Source organism: Globicephala melas, chromosome 11 (genome assembly GCF_963455315.2).
Source record: "Globicephala melas chromosome 11, mGloMel1.2, whole genome shotgun sequence".
Lineage (NCBI taxonomy): Eukaryota > Metazoa > Chordata > Mammalia > Artiodactyla > Delphinidae > Globicephala > Globicephala melas.
In genome coordinates, this window is record NC_083324.2 from 55,683,492 (window position 1) to 55,703,541 (window position 20,050).

General features: G+C 37.8%; 1 protein-coding gene across 5 annotated transcripts in view; it reads right to left on the bottom strand.

Annotated features, from left to right (window-relative positions):
• The window catches only part of CMC1 (C-X9-C motif containing 1), a 76,795-nt gene that overhangs the window by 28,274 nt on the left and 28,471 nt on the right, over positions 1–20,050 (bottom strand). For 3 of the 5 annotated variants that reach the window (XM_060308981.2, XM_060308980.2, XM_060308982.2), the window contains exon 3: positions 11,725–11,865. The exons of the other annotated variants lie outside the window; for them this stretch is intronic. In XM_060308981.2, coding sequence (XP_060164964.1) covers positions 11,725–11,865 — 141 coding nt within the window. The remainder of the gene's footprint in view (positions 1–11,724; positions 11,866–20,050) is intronic. 5 annotated transcript variants of the gene reach the window in all.

The following is a 20,050-nucleotide window of genomic DNA, read 5'->3' on the forward strand; positions in this document are numbered from 1 at the left end:
TTTATGAATGGTTTTTATATAATCTTTTCTTAAGATCTGAGGCAAATTTGGAAGTAATACATTTTTTAATCCAGAAAATTTTACCTGAACTTCAGCAAATCTTTCAGTTTAGTTTTGTTTTGCTAAATTCAACTTTTAAAAATCATGTATTTTATGTTATCCCTTCCATATATGTTCACAGAGAGATACCTGTATTTGTGAATGTTGACATTTAGGGTAATTTTGTGGAGGGGGTTTCATACTTTCTATATTCCTTACATTATATAAATTGAGAATTTATAATTTTTATTAAAAGAATGATGTTTTCTAAAAAACTAACAATCAGATGCAGGAGGAGGTAAATAATAGAAGTCTGAATTGGGGCAGAGCTATTGAAAACGGAAAGTCTCATATATTGTTGGAAAGATTCCTGAACTGGGACTAGTTAACCTCAAAAGCTCCATCTAATGCTAAGTTTCTAAGATCACAGAATTTCCCTAAATAAAAAGCTTTGCTACATGGAAATCCCTGTTTTCTATTATATTAGGTCTAGACTTTTTTGCTAGGCTTTCAAGGAGCACCAAAACAGAGTCCTAAGCTAGTCTTATAATTAGGCTAATCTCTGGTCACTGTCCCCAAAAATGCTACATTGTATTCAGCTTTCATGTTTTAACTCCTATTCGGGATACCTTCTAAATAGGTTATTTAGATGTTACCCGTTTATAGGCTATTTCTTCCCTAATAGTTAATAAGATAAACAAACGGAGTTTAGAAAGAAAAAAAAAAAACTATCTAAATCTAACCTAGCTTCAAAGTCTATTTGTTGCATAAGATTCTTCCTAAATTCTTGGAATTTAACTAAAATTTTCTTTCAGAATTCCTAGAGCATTCATACTTTCCCATATAAAAACTTAACTCTAAATTAATGTTGCTTTGTAAATTATATTAGTTAACTAAAAAAAAAACACTTAAGCTAAAAGAATATAAAAATTAAGAATATTAGGTTAAATATAATGTTAAAAAATTTTTTTAGAAATATTTTTAATTATTTAATTTAAAATATTTTAAATAAATCTGATTCAAATAAATTTGATTTAAAAGTATGTTCTAGGGCTTCCCTGGTGGCACAGTGGTTGAGAGTCCGCCTGCCGATGCAGGGACACAGGTTCGTGGCCGGGTCTGGGAAGATTCCACATGCCGCGGAGCAGCTGGGCCCGTGAGCCATGGCCACTGAGCCTGCGCGTCCGGAGCCTGTGCTCCGCAACGGGAGAGGCCACAACAGTGAGAGGCCCGCGTACCGCAAAAAAAAAAGTATGTTCTTAAACCTTTGATATTTCATACTAGGATTTAAAAAGATAATTTTATGCATTTATATGGAATGCCATAGTTTACAAATTGTTTTAATGCTCATTTTTAAATTTACTTCCAAAAATAATTTTACAATGATAATTATCCACAAAACCGCTGAGTACATTCAAAAACTAGAAACTTTAAAAATCAAAAGTATTTTTAAAAAAACTATGTGGCAGTAAGAAACAATTCATGGAACTTCATAGATTTATCACAGAAACATATTTACCATAATCCTCTTTAACAACAAAAAAACTACATCTGCACATAAGCAGCTAAAGCTCTCGTATTTGTTTTTCTCTCAACCATGACTAAAATGTTTGTATTCTTTGTTTTAATATTCCAACATATTCGAATAGCAGCTGTAGTTCTGGATTTCCCCCTTAATAGTAATTATAAAATCTAAAATTATTTTTAACTGGCTCCTTGAATAAGACCTAAAACTTTGTTAATAAACACTTAATTCATTTACAGTAATGAGAAAGAGCAGGGTAAGTCAGTGTAAAGATGTATACAGTTTAACTATATTCTTAAGAACAGGATTTCCATATATTTCTACCACAAGATGGAGATAAAGTAGATATATTTACATATTTCAAAAATACATAATTTTTATTACAGCATTTGATATCACTTAGCTTGTAATAAAGGCTGATCTTTAAGATAAATAGAAAGGTAAAAGTATTTCATGTGTGATCCGTTTCAATTAGTTATTTCCAAAATATTCTTTTGATTAAAGAGAAGAAAATATAAAGGCATATAATGTTTATATGTTTCAGTTCATTTTACACAGAGAACTACCAATATTAAGATGTTTTAAAAAATACACTGAAGAAGATGATTCATATATCTATACCGCTGTTGTCCCATAAAACTTTCTGCAGTGGTGGTGATGATTAGTGTCTGGATTATACAGTATGGCAGCCACAGTCCACATGTGGCTAGTGAGCATGTGAAGTGTGGGTAGTGTCACTAAGAAAAATGAAGTAGCTCCTGTGACTAGTGACTACTAAACTGGACAGCACAAATCTACACCACAGCCAATTTAATATTTTAATATATATCAAAATCCAATGAGTTTTCAGGTATTAAATTAACAGATAAAACCCGAACTTTAAAAATAATTACAAATTAATGATAAAATATAGGTTCTGACAGTTAGTAATCAAGGTTTTTCCATAACCATGAGAAAAAGAATGGCAAATCTCAATATAACTACGAGGTGAAAAATATATATTTAAAGAAGTAAAGTTTTATAGCACCCTTCCCAAAGGGAATCAAAGAGCATTATTAAAACATACATGCACACACACACACAATACACACTAACGTTTTAAAAATATATCAATAACCATGTGAATTTTTATATTTGATATACAAATGTGCTGAAATATACAGAACATTTAAATATCTACACACAAAATAAACTCCATATTTACCATTTACTCAAGTCCAAGTTCAGTTAACACTTTCAAAAACGGAAAAAAAAACTGCTCCCTCTTTCTGAACAGTAAAGAGCCTAACTCTACAATTACACAGTAGAGCACTTTGTGCCAGAGACAGAGTCCGAAGAGAACTGGACCTCAAGCAATATAAAGCTGGGCACCATTTAGGCTGGAGACCCAGTCCACAAAGATGCCACTCAAATCTCATTATCACATCCTGAGAGAATTAAGATTCACAATTAAACCACTTCACTAGGGTCTGCACTGGGTCTGGGCAGAAGAGGGAAGGCAGCTGACCTAAAAGTGCTTAAGAGGTGACACTGAGGAGGCAAAGGAGTATCAGAAAAGAATTCGTGGATCAATCACCAAATAATTCTTGAAAGTACGTTGATGGCTGGATTAGTCTGGCACACATGCTCTGACTTTAAAAGCAAACCAAAAAATCCCAAAAAGGATGTTTGATTAAACTGCCTGTAGGTTACAAAATGGGGACATTCTCATTTTCACTAGCGAAGTCAGCTTACTCTGACTAGTCACAGGACACAGAAAATGAACAGACACCCCATTCAGCAGACGGACCCCTCCCCCAAAGATCTCATTACTTATTTCAAAATGTGTTGTGTTAAAACTGAACCCCTAGAGGGCAACTCAGCTTCAATTTTTACTCCATAGTATACGTCAGTTCCTAACCAGTTTATAGATGCCATGACCTTGGTACTTTTCCTTTAAAACGAAAGGGAAATAGAAGAAAACTGAGATATTCCATCTACTACTGAAAAATATCATTACGGAATGTATTCTTTAACAGTGATAATTTGAAGATGAAGAATATGGTATATTTTTATTAGGCATATTCCCGAATAACCCCCATCATAAATGAATATTTGAATATTAACACTCTCAGTAGGAACCATATAGCAGATAGGAAAGACATACTTAACAAGTCTATTTAACATGAATGCTTTGCATAACTTTACATTCATTAAATCGCACGTTAAAATGTGTAGGGAAAAAGGTGAAGAATCCAATCTCAATAACAATTAATCCTATAAATTACCCAGTATAAACCACTGTGTATAGGAAAACCAACCTTCCTTCAAGGTCAAAAACATGAAGAGGTTTGCTGGCTGCCCATCTAAACTGACTCTGCATTGTGAGGCAGAAGTGTTTATATTCAAATAGGCCCACTCAAAATACTGACATAGCCAAAGAAAGAGTCATTGTATCAATGTGAAAAGAATATTACCTACCATGGACACTAACTAACCTATAAAACTCAACAACGGTATATTGGACTCAGCCTCTTTTTAGTGAAACTCAGAAACTGGGCATATACAAGTCTAATATACATATATGACCAGAGTTAACAGAATGAGCTGAGAGTTTCCCTGGACAATATACAGGATTACAATAATAACGTAATAACTTGATAAGTCATATATGTGTGTTTTTTAATACAAATAAGATTTTTAAAGGACCAACTCTCATGCTTGTATATATACTCTATAATACATACTAACTAGAACAATATTTTAACTCAATTTGCAGGGTTTTTTTTAAATATTTTTATTGAAGTATAATTGCTTCACAATGGTGTGTTAGTTTCTGTTTTACAACAAAGTGAATCAGTTATACATATACATATATCCCCATATCTCCTCTCCGTCTTGTGTCTCCCTCCCACCCTCCCTATCCCACCTTTCTATCTGGTCACAAAGCACCAAGCTGATCTCCCTGTGCTATGTGACTGCTTCCCACTAGCTATCTATTTTACATTTGGTACTGTATATATGTCCATATATACACTCCCACTCTCTTTGTCCCAGCTTACCCTTCCCCTTCCCCGTAACCTCAAGTCCACTCTCTAGTAGGTCTGTATCTTTATTCCCGCCTTGCCCGTGGGTTCTTCATGACCTTTTGTTTTTAGATTCCATATATGTGTTTAGCACATGGTATGTGTTTTTCTCTTTCTGACTTACTTCACTCTGTATGACAGACTCTAGGTCCATCCACCTCACTACAAATAACTCAGTTTCATTTCTTTTTATGGCTAAGTAACATTCCATTGTATATATGTGCCACATCTTCTGTATCCATTCATCTGTCGCCAGGACACTTAGGTTGCTTCCATGTCCTGGCTATTGTAAATAGAGCTGCAATGAACACTGTGGTACATGACTCTTTTTGAATTATGTTTTGCTCATGGTATATGCCCAGTAGTGGGATTCCTGGGTCATATGGTAGTTCTACTTTTAGTTTTTTAAGGAACCTCCATACTGTTCTCCATAGTGGCTGTATCAATTTACATTCCCACCAACAGTGCAAAAGGGTTCCCTTATTTCCACACCCTCTCCAGCATTTATTGTTTCTAGATTTTTTGATGATGCCCATACTAACAGGTGTGAGGTGATATTGCATTGTAGTTTTGATTTGCATTTCTCTAATGATTAATGACGTTCAGCATTGTTTCATGTGTTTGTTGGTAATCTGTATATATTCTTTGGAGAAATATCTATTTAAATCTTCTGCCCATTTTTGTATTGCGTTGTTTGTTTTTTTGCTATTGAGCTGCATGGGCTGCTTGTAAATTTTGAAGATTAATCCTCTGTCACTTGCTTCATTTGCAAATATTTTCTCCCATTCTGAGGGTTGTCTTTTCGTCTTGTTTACGGTTGCCTTTGCTGTGCAAAAGCTTTGAAGTTTCATTAGGTTCCATTTGTTTATTTCTGTTTTTATTTCCATTTCTCTAGGAGCTGGGTCAAAAATAGAGTGTTCTGCCTATGTTTTCCTCTAAGAGTTTGATAGTGTCTGGCCTCACATTTAGGTCTTTAATCCATTTTGAGTTTATTTTTGTATATGGTGTTAGGGACTGTTCTATTTTCATTCTTTTACATGTAGCTGTCCAGTTTTCCCAGCACCACTTATTGAAGAGGCTGTCTTTTCTCCATTGTATATTCTTGCCTCCTTTATCAAAGACAAGGTGACCATATGTGCGTGGGTTTATCTCTGAGCTTTCTATCCTGTTCTATTTATCTATATTTCTGTTTTTGTGCCGGTACCATACAGTCTTGACTACTGTAGCTTTGTAGTCTAGTCTGAAGGCAGGGAACCTGATTCCTCCAGCTCCACTTTTCTTTCGCAAGATGGCTTTGGCTTTCAGGGTCTTTTGTGTTTCCATACAAATTGTGAAATTTTTTGTTCTAGTTCTGTGAAAAATGCCAGTGGTAGTTTGACAGGGATTGTATTGAATCTGTAGATTGCTTTGGGTAGTACAGTCATTTTCACAATGTTGATTCTTCCAATCCAAGAACATGGTATATCTTTCCATCTATTTGTATCATCTTTCATTTCTTTCATCAGTGTCTTATAATTTTCTGCATACAGGTCTTTTGTCTCCTTAGGTAGGTTTATTCCTAGGTATTTTATTCTTTTTGTTGCAATGGTAAATGGGAGTGTTTTCTTAATTTCACTTTCAGACTTTTCATCATTAGTGTAGAGGAACGCCAGAGATTTCTCTGCGTTAATTTTGTATCTTGCTACTTTACCAAATTCATTGATTAGCTTTAGTAGTTTTCTGGTAGCATCTTTAGGATTCTCTATGTATACTATCATATCACCTGCAAACAGTGACAGCTTTACTTCTTTTCCGATTTGGATTCCTTTTATTTCTTTTTCTTCTCTGATTGCTGTGGCTAAAACTTCCAAAACTGTGTTGAATAAGAGTGGTGAGAGTGGGCAACCTTGTCTTGTTCCTGATCTTAGTGGAAATGGTTTCAGTTTTTCACCACTGAGGATGATGTTGGCTGTGGGTTTGGCATATATGGCCTTCATTAGGTTGAGGTAAGTCCCCTCTATGCCTACTTTCTGGAGAGCTTTTATCATAAATGGGTGCTGAATTTTTTCGAAAGCTTTCTCTGCATCTATTGAGATGATCATATGGTTTTTCTCCTTCAATTTGTTAGTATGGTGTATCACATAGATTGATTTGTGTATATTGAAGAATCCTTGCATTCCTGGGATAAACCCCACCTGATCATATTGTATGATCCTTTTAATGTGCTGTTGGATTCTGTTTGCTAGTATTTTGTTGAGGATTTTTGCATCTATGTTCATCAGTGATATTGGCATGTAGTTTTCTTTTTTTGTGACATCTTTGTCTGGTTTTGGTATCAGGGTGATGGTGGCCTCGAAGAATGAGTTTCGGAGTATTCCTCCCTCTGTGATATTTTGGAAGAGTTTGAGAAGGATAGGTGTTAGCTCTTCTCTAAGTGTTTGATAGAATTCACCTGTGAAGCCCTCTGGTCCTGGGCTTTTGTTTGTTGGAAGATTTTTAATCACAGTTTCCATTTCAGTGCTTGTGATTGGTCTGTTCATATTTTCTATTTCTTCCTGGTTCAGTCTTGGAAGGTTGTTCTTTTCTAAGAATTTGTCCATTTCGTCCAGGTTGTCCATTTTATTGGCATCGAGTTGCTTGTAGTAATCTGTCATGATTGGTCTGTTCATATTTTCTATTTCTTCCTGATTCAGTCTTGGAAGTTTGTGCTTTTCTAAGAATTTGTCCATTTCTTCCAGGTTGTCCATTTTATTGGCACAGAGTTGCTTGTAGTAATCTCTCATGATCCTTTGTATTTCTGCAGTGTCAGTTGTTACTTCTCATTTTTCATTTCTAATTCTATTGATTTGAGTCTTCTCCCTTTTTTTCTTGATGAGTCTGGCTAATGGTTTATCAATTTTGTTTATCTTCTCAAACAACCAGTTTTTAGTTTTACTGATCCTTGCTGTCGTTTTCTTCATTTCTTTTTCATTTATTTCTGATCTGATCTTTATGATTTCTTTCCTTCTGCTAACTTTGGGGTTTTTTTCTTCTTTCTCTAATTGCTTTAGGTGTAAGGTTAGGTTGTTTATTTGAGACATTTCTTGTTTGTTAAGGTAGGATTGTATTGCTATAAACTTCCCTCTTAGAACTGCTTTTGTTGCATCCCATAGGTTTTGGGTCATTGTGTATTCATTGTCATTTGTGTTTAGGTATTTTTTGATTTCCTCTTTTATTTTTTCAGTGATCTCTTGGTTATTAAGTAGTGTACTTTTAGCATCCATGTGTTTGTATTTTTAACAGATTTTTTCCTGTAATTGTTATCTAGTCTCATAGCATTGTGGTCAGAAAAGATCCTTGATATGATTTCAATCTTCTTAAATTTACCGAGGCTTAATCTGTGACCCAATATATGATCTACCCTGGAGAATGTTCCATGAGCACTTGAGAATAAAGTGTATTCTGTTGTTTTTGGATGGTGTGTCCTATAAATATCAATTAAGTCCGTCTTGTTTAATGTATCATGTAAAGCTTGTGTTTCCTTATTTATCTTCATTTTGGATAATCTGTCCATTGGTGAAAGTGGGGTGTTAAAGTCCCCTACTATTATTGTGTTACTGTCGATTGTGCTTTTATTGCTATTAGAATCTGCCTTATGTACTGAGGTGCTCCTATGCTGGGTGCATAAATATTTACAACTGTTTTATTTTCTTCTTGGACTGATCCCTAGATCATTATGTAGTGTCCTTCTTTGTCTCTTGTAATAGTCTTTGTTTTAAAGTATATTTTGTCTGAAATGAGAATTGCTACTCCAGCTTTCTTTTGATTTCATTTGCACAGAATATCTTTTTCCATCCTCTCACTTTCAGTCTGTATATGTTCCTGGGTCTGAAATTGGTCTCTTGAAGACACCATACATATGGGTCTTGTCTTTCTATCCGTTCAGCCAGTCTATGTCTTTTGGTTGGAGCATGTAATCCATTTACATTTAAGCTAATTATTGATATGTATGTTCCTATTATCATTTTCTTAATTGTTTTGGGTTTGTTACATTAGGTCTTTACCTTCTCTTTTGTTTCCTGCCTAGAGAAGCTCCTTTAGCATTTGTTGTAATACAAGCTGGTTTGGTTGTGCTGAATTTTCTCAGCTTTTGCTTGTCTGTAAAGGTTTTAATTTCTCCATCAAATCTGAATGAGATCCTTGCTTGGTAGAGTTATCTTGGTTGCAAGTTTTTCTACTTCATCACTTTAAATATGTCCTGCCCGTCCCTCCTGGCTTGCAGAGTTTCTGCTGAAAGATCAGCTGTTAACTTTATGGGGATTCCCTTGCATGTTATTTGTTGTTTTTTCCTTGCTGCTTTTAATATTTTTTCATTGTATTTAATTTTTGGTAGTTTGATTAATACGTGTCTTGGCGTGTTTCTCCTTGGATTTATCCTATTTGGGACTCTCTGTACTTCCTGGACTTGACAATTTCCTTTCCCATATTAGGGAAGTTTTCAACTATAATCTCTTCAAATATTTCCTCAGTCCCTTTCTTTTTCTCTTCTTCTTCTGGGACCCCTATAATTCGAATGTTGGTGCATTGAATATTGTCCCAGAGGTCTCTGAGACTGTCCTCAATTCTTTTCATTCTTTTTTCTTTATTCTGCTCTGCAGTAGTTATTTCCACTATTTTACCTTCCAGGTCACTTATCCGTTCTTCTGCCTCAGCTATTCTGCTATGCATTCCTTCTAGAGAATTTTTATTTCAGTTATTGTGCTGTTCATGAATGTTTGTTTTCTCTTTAGTTCTTCTAGGTCCTTATTAAAACGTTTCTTGTATTTTTTCCATTCTATTTCCAAGATATTGGATCATCTTTACTATCATTATTCTGAATTCTTTTTCAGGTAGACTGCCTATTTCCTCTTCATTTGTTAGGTCTGGTGGGTTTTTTCCTTGCTCCTTCATCTGCTGTATGTTTCTCTGTCTTCTCATTTTGCTTAACTTACTGTGTTTGGGGTCTCGTTTTCACAGGCTGCAGGTTCGTAGTTCCCGTTGTTTTTTGTGTCTGCCCCCAGTGGGTAAAGTTGGTTCAGTGGGTTGTGTAGGCTTCCTGGTGTAGGGGACTAGTGTCTGTGTTCTGGTGGATGAGGCTGGATCTTGTCTCTCTGGTGGGCTGGTCCACGTCTGGTGGTGATTTTTGGGGTGTCTGTGACCTTATTATGATTTTAGGCAGACTCTCTGCTAATGGGTGGGGTTATGTTCCTGTCTTGCTAGTTGTTTGGCATACGGTGTCCAGCAGTATAGCTTGCTGGTCATTGAGTGGAGCTGAGTTTTGGCGTTGGGATGGAGATCTCTGGGAGATTTTCGCCACTTGATATTACGTGGAGCTGGTAGGTCTCTGGGGGACCAATGTTCTGAACTTGGCTCTCCCACCTCAGAGGCACAGCCCTGGCGCCTAGCTGGAGCACCAAGAGCCTTTCATCCACACGGCAAAGGAGAGAAAGGAAGGAAGGGAGGGAGGCAGGAAGGGAAAGAAACAAACAAACAAAACAAACAAAGGAGGGAGAAAGAAAGAAAGGAAGGAAGGAAGGAAGAAACGAACAAAGAAACAAAGAAAGAAAGAAAAAGAGAGGAAGGAAGGAAGGAAGAAAAGAAAGGAAGGAAGAAAGGAAGGAAGGAAGAAAGAAACGAAGAAAGAAAGAAAGAAAAGAAAGAGAAAGAAAGGAAGGAAAGAGAAAGAGAAAAGAAACAAAGAAAGGAAGAAAAAGAAAGAAAGAAAAGAGGTAAAATAAAATAAGTTATTAAAATAAAACACAAAATAATTATTTAAAAAAATTTTTTAAGTAATTAATAAAAAACAAAGTAAGAAAGAACAACCAAACTAAAAAACAAATCCACCAATGGTAACAAGCGCTGAAAAGTATACTGAAAAAAAAAAAAGGACAGACAGAACACTAGAACAAATGGTGAAAGCAAAGTTATACAGACAAAATCATACACAGAAGCATACGCATACACATTCACAAAAACAGAAAAAGGGGGGAAAAAAAATATATATATATATACACACACACATATATCATTGCTCCCAAAGTCCACCTCCTCAATTTGGGATGATTCGTTGTCTATTCAGGTATTCCACAGATGCTGGGTACATCAAGTTGACTGTGGAGATTTAATCCGCTGCTCCTGAGGCTGCTGGGAGAAATTTCCCTTCCTCTTCTTTGTTCGCACAGCTCCTGGGATTCAGCTTTGGATTTGGCCCTACCTCTGCACTTAGGTCACCTGAGGGCGTCTGTTCTTTGCTCACAGGACGGGGTGAAAGGAGCAGCTGCTTCGGGGGCTCTGGCTCACTCAGGCTGTGGGGAGGGAGGGTACAGAGTGCGGGGCGAGCCTGCGGCAGCAGAGGTCACCATGACATTGCACCAGCCTGAGGCATGCCGTGTGTTCTCCCAGGGAAGTTGTCCCTGGATCACAGGACCCTGGCTGTGGCAAGCTGCACAGGCTCCTGGGAGGGGAGGTGTGGATAGTGACCTGTGCTCGCACACAGGCTTCTTGGTGGCTGCAGCAGCAGCCTTAGCGTCTCATGCCCGTCCCTGGGGTCCACGTTGATAGCCGCGGCTCACTCCAGTGTCTGGAGCTCCTTTAAGCAGTGCTCTTAATCTCCTCTCCTCGCGCACCAGGAAACAAAGAGGCAAGAAGTCGTCTCTCGCCTCTTTGGCAGTCCCAGACCTTTACCCGGACTCCCTTCCGGCTACCTGTGGCGCACTAGCCCCCTTCAGGCTGTGTTCACACAGCCAACCCCAGTCCTCTCCCTGGGATCTGACCAAAGCGAGAGCCTCAGCTCCCAGCCCCCACCCGTCCCAGCAGGTGAGCAGACAAGCCTCTCGGGCTGCTGAGTGCTGGTCGGCACTGATCCTCTGTGCAGGAATCTCTCTGCTTTGCCCTTTGCCCCCCCTGTTGCTGAGCTCTCCTCCGTGGCTCCCAAGTTTCCCCACCACCACCCTGTCTCCACCAGTGAAGGGGCTTCGTAGTGTGCAGAAACTTTCCTCCTTCACAGCTCCCTCCCACTGGCGCAGGTCCCGTCCCTATTCTTTTGTCTGTTTTTTCTTTTTTCTTTTGCCCTACCCAGGTACATGGGGAGTTTCTTGCCTTTTGGGAGGTCTGAGGTCTTCTGCCAGCGTTCAGCAGGTGTTCTGTAGGAGGTGTTCCACGTGTAGATGTATTTCTGATGTAACTGTGGGGAGGAAGGTGATCTCCACGTCTTACTCTTCCGCCATCTTGAAGCTCCTCCTGTAGACGTTTTTGAGTGTAAATGTGTCGTCACACAAGGCCTGCCTTCCAGCAGGGCATCACTGGGGGCTCCTCACCTGCTGTGCTCAGGGCCAGGACCACCACAGTGGGGAGGGCAGAGGACAGGCACAGGTTGGTTAAGGACCACATCTCCAAGTCACAATAAGTGTCTTAACTGAAGTGTAAACTAATTACTCACATGATATCCTATGAATTCAGGGATCTGAGACAACCACAAATCAAATCTCTGCTCACGTAGATTAGAATCTAGATTTGCAATTTGACAAACCAAAGACTATGCTGATGAAACACAGAGGAGGGACCATTACGTAGGGTGAAGTTTGTGTGCCATGAGGTTAGCGACTTTCTTAACAGGAAAGAGGGAAAGGGGGTAGCCATGTAATTTACAGGATAAAAGGGGATAGGGGTTGAAGACTGCAAAAGTATACTTGGGTTTATCACTTCCTAAGATGAGTTTGCTAAGAATCTTTGGCACTCTGGAAAAGAATTTGAATGCTGGCCTACATAATTTGGGGCTCGACCTCCATGATGGAAGTAAGGGAAATAAAGATTCAGGAAATAGAAAACATACACACAAAAACTAAGAATAGCTACAACAACAGAACAACCAAAACATATATAGTTAATACAAAAAAGAGTACCCCAGGCAGTGAAGTAGGTAATTTTAGTATATTCAAAATGACCTGAGAATGGAGTAAAACCCATATGGCTAATTACTATACGCTGCTTTAAGGGACAAGTCTGTGCCTTTGGCTAATCCCTGTTTCTCAACCTTGGCTGCACATTGAAATCACCTTGGGAGCTTAAAAAAAAAAAAATACTAACACCTTTCTGTGAAGAGAGAAACCTGTGCATTGGTATTTTAAAAAAGATTCCCAGGTAATTCTGATGTACAGCAGGGGTTGAGGACCACTGATCTGGCCTATGTGACAGATGAAGATCAAATGCACTTCAATCAGCAGGGCAGAGCAGAGGCTCCACTGTAAGAATGTGATGAGTTGAATTTCATCATCTAAATAGATCTGACCAGGGAAGATATGGAAGGAAAAGATAACACAGAAGAACTCGCATGAAGCCTTTATCACTGAGGCACTGGACAAATAGGCCCACTCTGAAAATCACAGGGTACTAACAGAGAGTTCCTTAATACATTCAACAATATGGTCTGTTGAGGCCAAAATAAGAGAAAAACAAACAGTTCAAATTTTTCACAGTAGTATATCCAAAGGTATGGATATTTGTTACATTTGATATTTTAAATCACCAATATACCCAGCACTCAGAAACAACTTCTGTTAACATTTCTTCATAGCTCTCTCTCTCCATACTATTAGTCATAATTTTGGTTTAAACATTTATTTCGTAACTATCCCCCTACCATACTTAAACTCCATAAGGATGCAGACTGACTTGGTTTCAGTCATGCTTATGTACACAGAACAGTGCTAGGTACACAGTAAGTGCCCATAAGAATTTATGGAATTAGTTAATTTTGGTAAGCTCTTCTGTGTTTTTTAAAAACTTAATTTAATTAAACTAGGGATCAGGAAATTTTTTCAGTAAAGAGGTATATGGTGAATATTTTAGGCTTTGTGAGCTATGTTGTCTCTGCTGCAACTACTCACATCTACTATAGCAGCATGAGAGCAGCCACAGGCAACACCTAGGTAAATGGCCATGGCTGTGCTCCAATAAAAGAGAGACAAGCAGAGGGAAGGATTTGACCACTGAAGACCAACAACCCTGGGTGAAAATGATACATTATGCTAGTCTCTCATATCAGTAATGCATCATTATTATCACAAATTTGTGTATATCATCATTTCTAGTACCATAATTTTTAAAACCAGATTCTGTTGACATCTAAGTTTTTGACAATATTTTATATTATATACAATGCTATGTCACATCTCTGATAATTTCCTTACGACACATTCCTACCAATAGAGTTGCTAGGTGAAGCAATAGCCACATTTATGAATTTTTGTTAATTATTTAAAATACTCACAAACCCCTTTCCTGACATCATGCTCATCTATATTCCAAGCCAGCAGTGTAAATACCTGCTTCTCCAAAGCCTCATCAACATTATACATCATATACGTTTTCTTACCCACAAATACTTTATTATGCACATGATTAGAGTTCTATATTTACTTTTTCTTATTAGATGACATTTATATACAGTGAAATAAACAAATCTTAAATAAGCACTCAACAAAAGCATACACCTGTGCAACACAAATCAAAATACAGAACATTAAAATCATTCCAGAAAGTTCCTTTAAAGTCCCTTTCCAATCACTACCTGTCCCACTAGCACCCCAACAGTGCCACCATCGTTTGGATTAGTGCAGCCTATTCTAGAGCACCATGTAAATGTTGCCTGTTCTAAAATATAATATTTTTTATAAGTATGTACTCTATTTCTTTCATATTTACATTCCACCCAGAGAGACAGTTTTGAGATTCATCTCTGCTATTAACACTATAACACTAGTTTATTCCATTTTACTGCTGACTAGTATCCACTGCATGAGTATACCACAGTCTATCCCTTCTCCTTTGGAAAGATACCTAGGTTATTTTTAATTTTTGGCTATTTGAATAAGCTACTATAAGTATTAATTGTACAGAAATGAAACATCAGTTTCATTTCTTCTGGGTAGAGTTGCCGGGTCAGCAGGCAAGTGTATGTTTAGTGAATGCTATCAGTGTTTTCATGGTAGCCATTCTGGTAGGTATGCAATTCCAATTACGTAAAGGTTACTATCTTTATGATATTTTCCTACAGGTCCCTGCAATTCTGTTCATTTTCAATCTTTTTTTCTCTGTTCTTTAGATTGACTATTTCTATTGATCTACCTCTAGATTCATGACTCCTTCTGCCATTTTTATTCTAAAGTTTTTACACCAGATATTGTATATTTTCAGTTCTAGAAGTTTGATTTGGGTCTTTTTTATTGTTTCAGATTCTCTTAAGATTTCTTGTCTTTGTATTCATTGCAATCATATTTTCCTTTACATTCTTAAACAATTACAATGTCTGAGATAAAATCCTTGCCTGCTAATTCCAACATCTTAGTAATCTTGAAGTTAGCCTCTGATAATTTTATTTTAAGAATGGGTCATATTTTCCTGTTTCTGTGTACACTGAATAATTTGGCATTGATCATGAATATTGTGAATGATATCATGTAAAAAGTCTGGATTCTGTTGTTTCTCAAGAATTTTTTTTCCTTTTTCCCTTAGGCAGTCAATTTTCTTTGCTGAACTCAAATGCAGAAGCCTGTCTCCCTGGCAATGTATAGTGGATAGCAGCTCAAATTTTGGTTCAGTTCTTTTAGCCTTAACTAAGCTACCTGTCGTGTGCCACATACATGGACTGAGCCAGGGTTTATGCACAGAATTTGATGCTCCTCTTCTCTGGCTTGATCCTTGTTGGGATTTATGCTCTTCCCCTTCCCTCCATGTATAAATACAAACTTGCCAGGGCCTGCAGTTACACCAAACCCTGTGCTTGGTTCTTCAAACCATCAAGACCAACATGTTTTTGTTTTTGTTTTGGTCAGAGTCTCAGCCACCCTACAGGGCAGAGAGTCACCCAGTCCTACTCCCTTCCTTCAATGTTTGACTCTCCTCTGATTTCCATCTGCTTTTGCTTACCCTCCAATGCCTTCAGGTAGTTGTCTTTAATATATTTTTTTCTACAGAAGGATGTGTGTGATAAGAGCTAGTAGGCCAGGTCAGAAGCAGAAAGTCTCCATTATGAATTTTTAAATCATATCAAGTTTACAGGTTACATATAGTAATACTGGGTGTGGTTTGCAATTAACCCACTGAAAGTGAGAGCATGTTTAATAATATACTTAATAATATGTAATTTATCAGGAAGAAACTTTGTGTCCTTTGCTCATTTTTTAAACTGGATATTCACTGATTCCTTACAGATAGTAAATATTTATATACTAAGGATATCAAATCTTTGTCACATGTTAGAAATATTTTCCTAGTTTGTGATCTTTCTTTCTATTATGTTTATAGAATATAACATACAGAAAAATTTACTTTTTCTATATTTATAGTTTTGTTGTATAAAATATAACATGATTCTTATATGTTCATTATGAAGAACAATCTATAAAAATAAAAAAAATCACCCATAATCCACACTCTTCCTCCCATATCCCTTTAAAAAAAAAAAAGTAATGTTTTCATTTTGGAGAATATGAAAAAAAACTACACGTAGGAAAACAAATAACCTATGATCCACCTTTTTCCTTCCCACATTTCCAAGTATTAATTTTTTTTTTTTTTTTTTGCGGTACGCGGGCCTCTCACTGTTGTGGTTTCTCCCATCACAGAGCACAGGCTCCAGACGCGCAGGTTCAGTGGCCATGGCTCACGGGCCCAGCCGCTCCACAGCATGTGGGATCTCCCTGGATCAGGGCACGATCCCGTGTCCTCTGCATCGGCAGGAGGACTCTCAACCACTGCGCCACCAGGGAAGCCCCTTATTATTAAATTTTGAATGTATTTTTTTTCTATATGAATCTATCATTTTGTTATAATTAGTATAATACTAGGTATACAATTTTATATCATGCTTTTTTAAACTCAGCATTATGAACGTGTTCAGATTTGTTAATGATCCTTCATAAAATCAACTAGTAATTACCACATAATATTTTGAGTGTATTTTTCATATGATTAACAAGGTTAATAAAAATCAAGAAGACTTTCAATTTCACTAAAAACTAAACATCAAAAAGTACTGTTTTTTTTTTAATTGGGGTATAGTTGTTTCACAATGTTGTGTTAGTTTCTACTGTACAGCGAAGTGAATCAGCTGTATGTATACATATATCCCCTCTTTTTCAGATTTCCTTCCCATTTAGGTTACCACAGAGCATTGAGTAGAGCTCCCTGTGTTATACAGCAGATTCTTATTAGTTATCTATTTTATACATATTAGTGTATATATGTCAATCCCAATCTCCCAATTCATCCTGCCCCCCCTTACCCACTTGGTGTCCATATGTTTGTTCTCTACTTCTGCCTCACAAACAGGTTCATCTGTACCATTTTTCTAGATTCCACATGTACGTGTTAATATACGATATTTGTTTTTCTCTCTCTGACTTACTTCACTCTGTATGACAGTCTCTACGTCCATCCACATCTCTACACATGACCCAATTTCATTCCTTTTTACGGCTGAGTAATATTCCATTGTATATATGTACCACATCTTTATCCATTCATCTGTCGATGGGCATTTAGGTTGCTTCCATGACCTGGCTATCATAAATAATGCTGCAATGAACGTTGGGGTGCATGTGTCTTTTTGAATTATGGTTTTCTCTGGGTATGTAACCAGTAGTGGGACTGCTGGGTTATATGGTAATTCTAGTTTTAGTTTTTCTAGGAACCTCCATACTGTTCTCCATAGTGGCTGTATCAATTTACATTCCCACCAACAGTGCAAGAGGGTTCCCTTCTCTCCACACCCTCTCCAGCATTTATTGTTTGTAGATTTTTTGATAATGGCCATTCCGACCGGTGTGAGGTGATACCTCATTGTCGTTTTGTAAATTATAAAAATAAACATTTAAGTTCAACATGTACCTCAAATTATTATGCTATGTGAGTATGACCACATTTTTAATGAGTGAACGGTCTACAGTGTATATATGTTAGGGCTCCAGCCCCCAAAAAGAGTGTTACAGAAAACAGCATTAGAGGTGTTCCCAGAAAACGAAGTGAATAATAAAAACTGCTTAAGTTATTGGAAGAAAGTAACTCTTTAATCTAGGTGAAGGCAGGGATAAATAATACACAGCAAACAAGATCCGTAACTAAAAAGCAGTTAACTACAAATAAACTAGCACGTAGGCCAAAAGGACAAGTACTAGACAAAGCATATCATCACCTACCAAATCCACCACTCATGTCTGACACAGCACCGGTGTGCTGGGCAGCCACTTCCAACTCATCAGAGTCGGCACAGAGAAATGGTATTTGCTGCCTTTGACCACACATCATTTTGACACAAATGGCTAATTTAGCCTCTTCACTGTGGTGTGAGACCAGGTACCCAGCACCAGATACTGCAGCCAGCAGTACTGAAGGACAGTTTGATGAATTAACAAATCAATGTAATCATGAATTAATTCTGGAATGAAAGTGGTCCAGGTAGAACCTTAAAACCAAGGAACAAAAATGTCAGTCTTTATCACTGTCCAAATCGACGTGCATCAAACACACACCAAGAGAATTGACACTTACACAAAAATATTAGAAAAATACCAGAACCACCACAATTGGATAAACATTCGCTTCCTTTGTTTCCCTTGAAAACAATGACAAATTTTTATTACCGTCCAATACAGTGGCTTCAAACTTAGACGTCTACCAGACACCTCAAAGTTCACGTCCAGAACTAGACTCCTGATCTATCGATCGCCAAAAACTAAAATAAAATAATAAAATTTCTCCACACACAGCCTTCTCCATCTCTGTTAACCACAACTCCATCCATTACTTGCTCAGGACAAGAAACAGGGAGTCGTCTTTTTCTCTCTTAACTCTGTCTTCAAAATACACCCTGGGTGTGCTCAGTCTCACCATCTCCACCATTACCACCCCTCCACTTCACCATCCTCTATCAGGTGGACCATCACAGTAACATCCCTAAACTGGCGTCCCTGGTCTGCCCTTGCCCCATCCCATCTACTCTTAACGCAGTGGCGAGTGATGCTAGCACATTGCAGATCAGACCCTGTCTCCTTCCACTGCTCTAAGCCATTACTACCTTTCATTTGGCTCCTCAGTGCCCACAAGACCCTGATTCTATCCACTGTCACCCTCCTGAACACTCACTTCCCGCTCTCCTCCTCACTCATCCCACCCTAACCACAGGGACCTTTCTGGTGCTCCTCAAACATGCCAGCCGCATCCAGTGCCTCAGCATCTTTTCACGTGCTACTCCTGTTCACATCATTCCTCCCAGAGATACTGCACATCTCACTCCTTCACCTCCTACAAGAATTCTGTTCAAATGTCACCATCTTAGTGAGACCCATGCTGACCACCTACTAAAAACTGCAGCCCCGGGGATTCCCTGGTGGTGCAGTGGTTGAGAGTCCGCCTGCCGATGCAGGGGATGCAGGTTCGTGCCCCGGTGCGGGAAGATCCCACATGCCGCGGAGAGGCTGGGCCCGTGAGCCACGGCCGCTGAGCCTACGCGTCCGGAGCCTGTGCTCCGCAGCGGGAGAGGCCACAACAGTGAGAGGCCCGCGTACCACAGAAAACAACAAACAAAAAACTGCAGCCCCTTCTAACACCAGCACCCTCCCCACTGCCTTACCCAACTTTATTATTCTCCAGGTCACTTATATTTACTTACAATATTTATCTCCCTCCTTCCCTGAAACCTAAGGGCTATCATGGCAAATGTCTTTGTCTGTTTTATTTACTGTTCATATAATGGTGACTACTAAGTGGGAAATACTCAGTAGATGTTTTTGAATGACCACATTCCATATAACCCTAAGGGTCCATTCAAGTGCCTAAGAGAATCTGAAAATTCCGTTTTGGCTTTGTAAAAATATATTTTTAGTCATGTAATAATTGACCAACACTAAAACATATGCAAATAGTATTATCAAATGCTAACACTTTGGAGACAGCCAATATAGTAAAATATGATGCCAGAAAAACTTGTTTATGGGCCTCAGAACAAAATTTTTCTATTATATCTATTTAATTGAACAATACTCTGAAAATCTGAGTAAATCATAAGAAATCATTACTATTTAGAACTACTTCCTTATGTGATTTAGGATTTACTCTATATTTTGCATCCCTCAAAAAACTGAACCACAAAAATTAACTGGGAGATACATACTAGGCAACAACTGTTATAACATCTGATTTCAAATTTGCTTCCTGAAAATAATTGTTTTCATGTACTGACTCTGTAAATGTAACAAAATCAGTAACTTGTAATAATACACACAAAAATACTGCTTTTATCTGTTTTAGACATTACAGTTTGAAACAAATTCTAGCCCCATCCCAAAAAGAACTGATTATTTTTTAAATAGTTCTAAACCTACCAATCTAGTGCATTCCAGGGTTCTGTACAAACCAAACTTCCCCT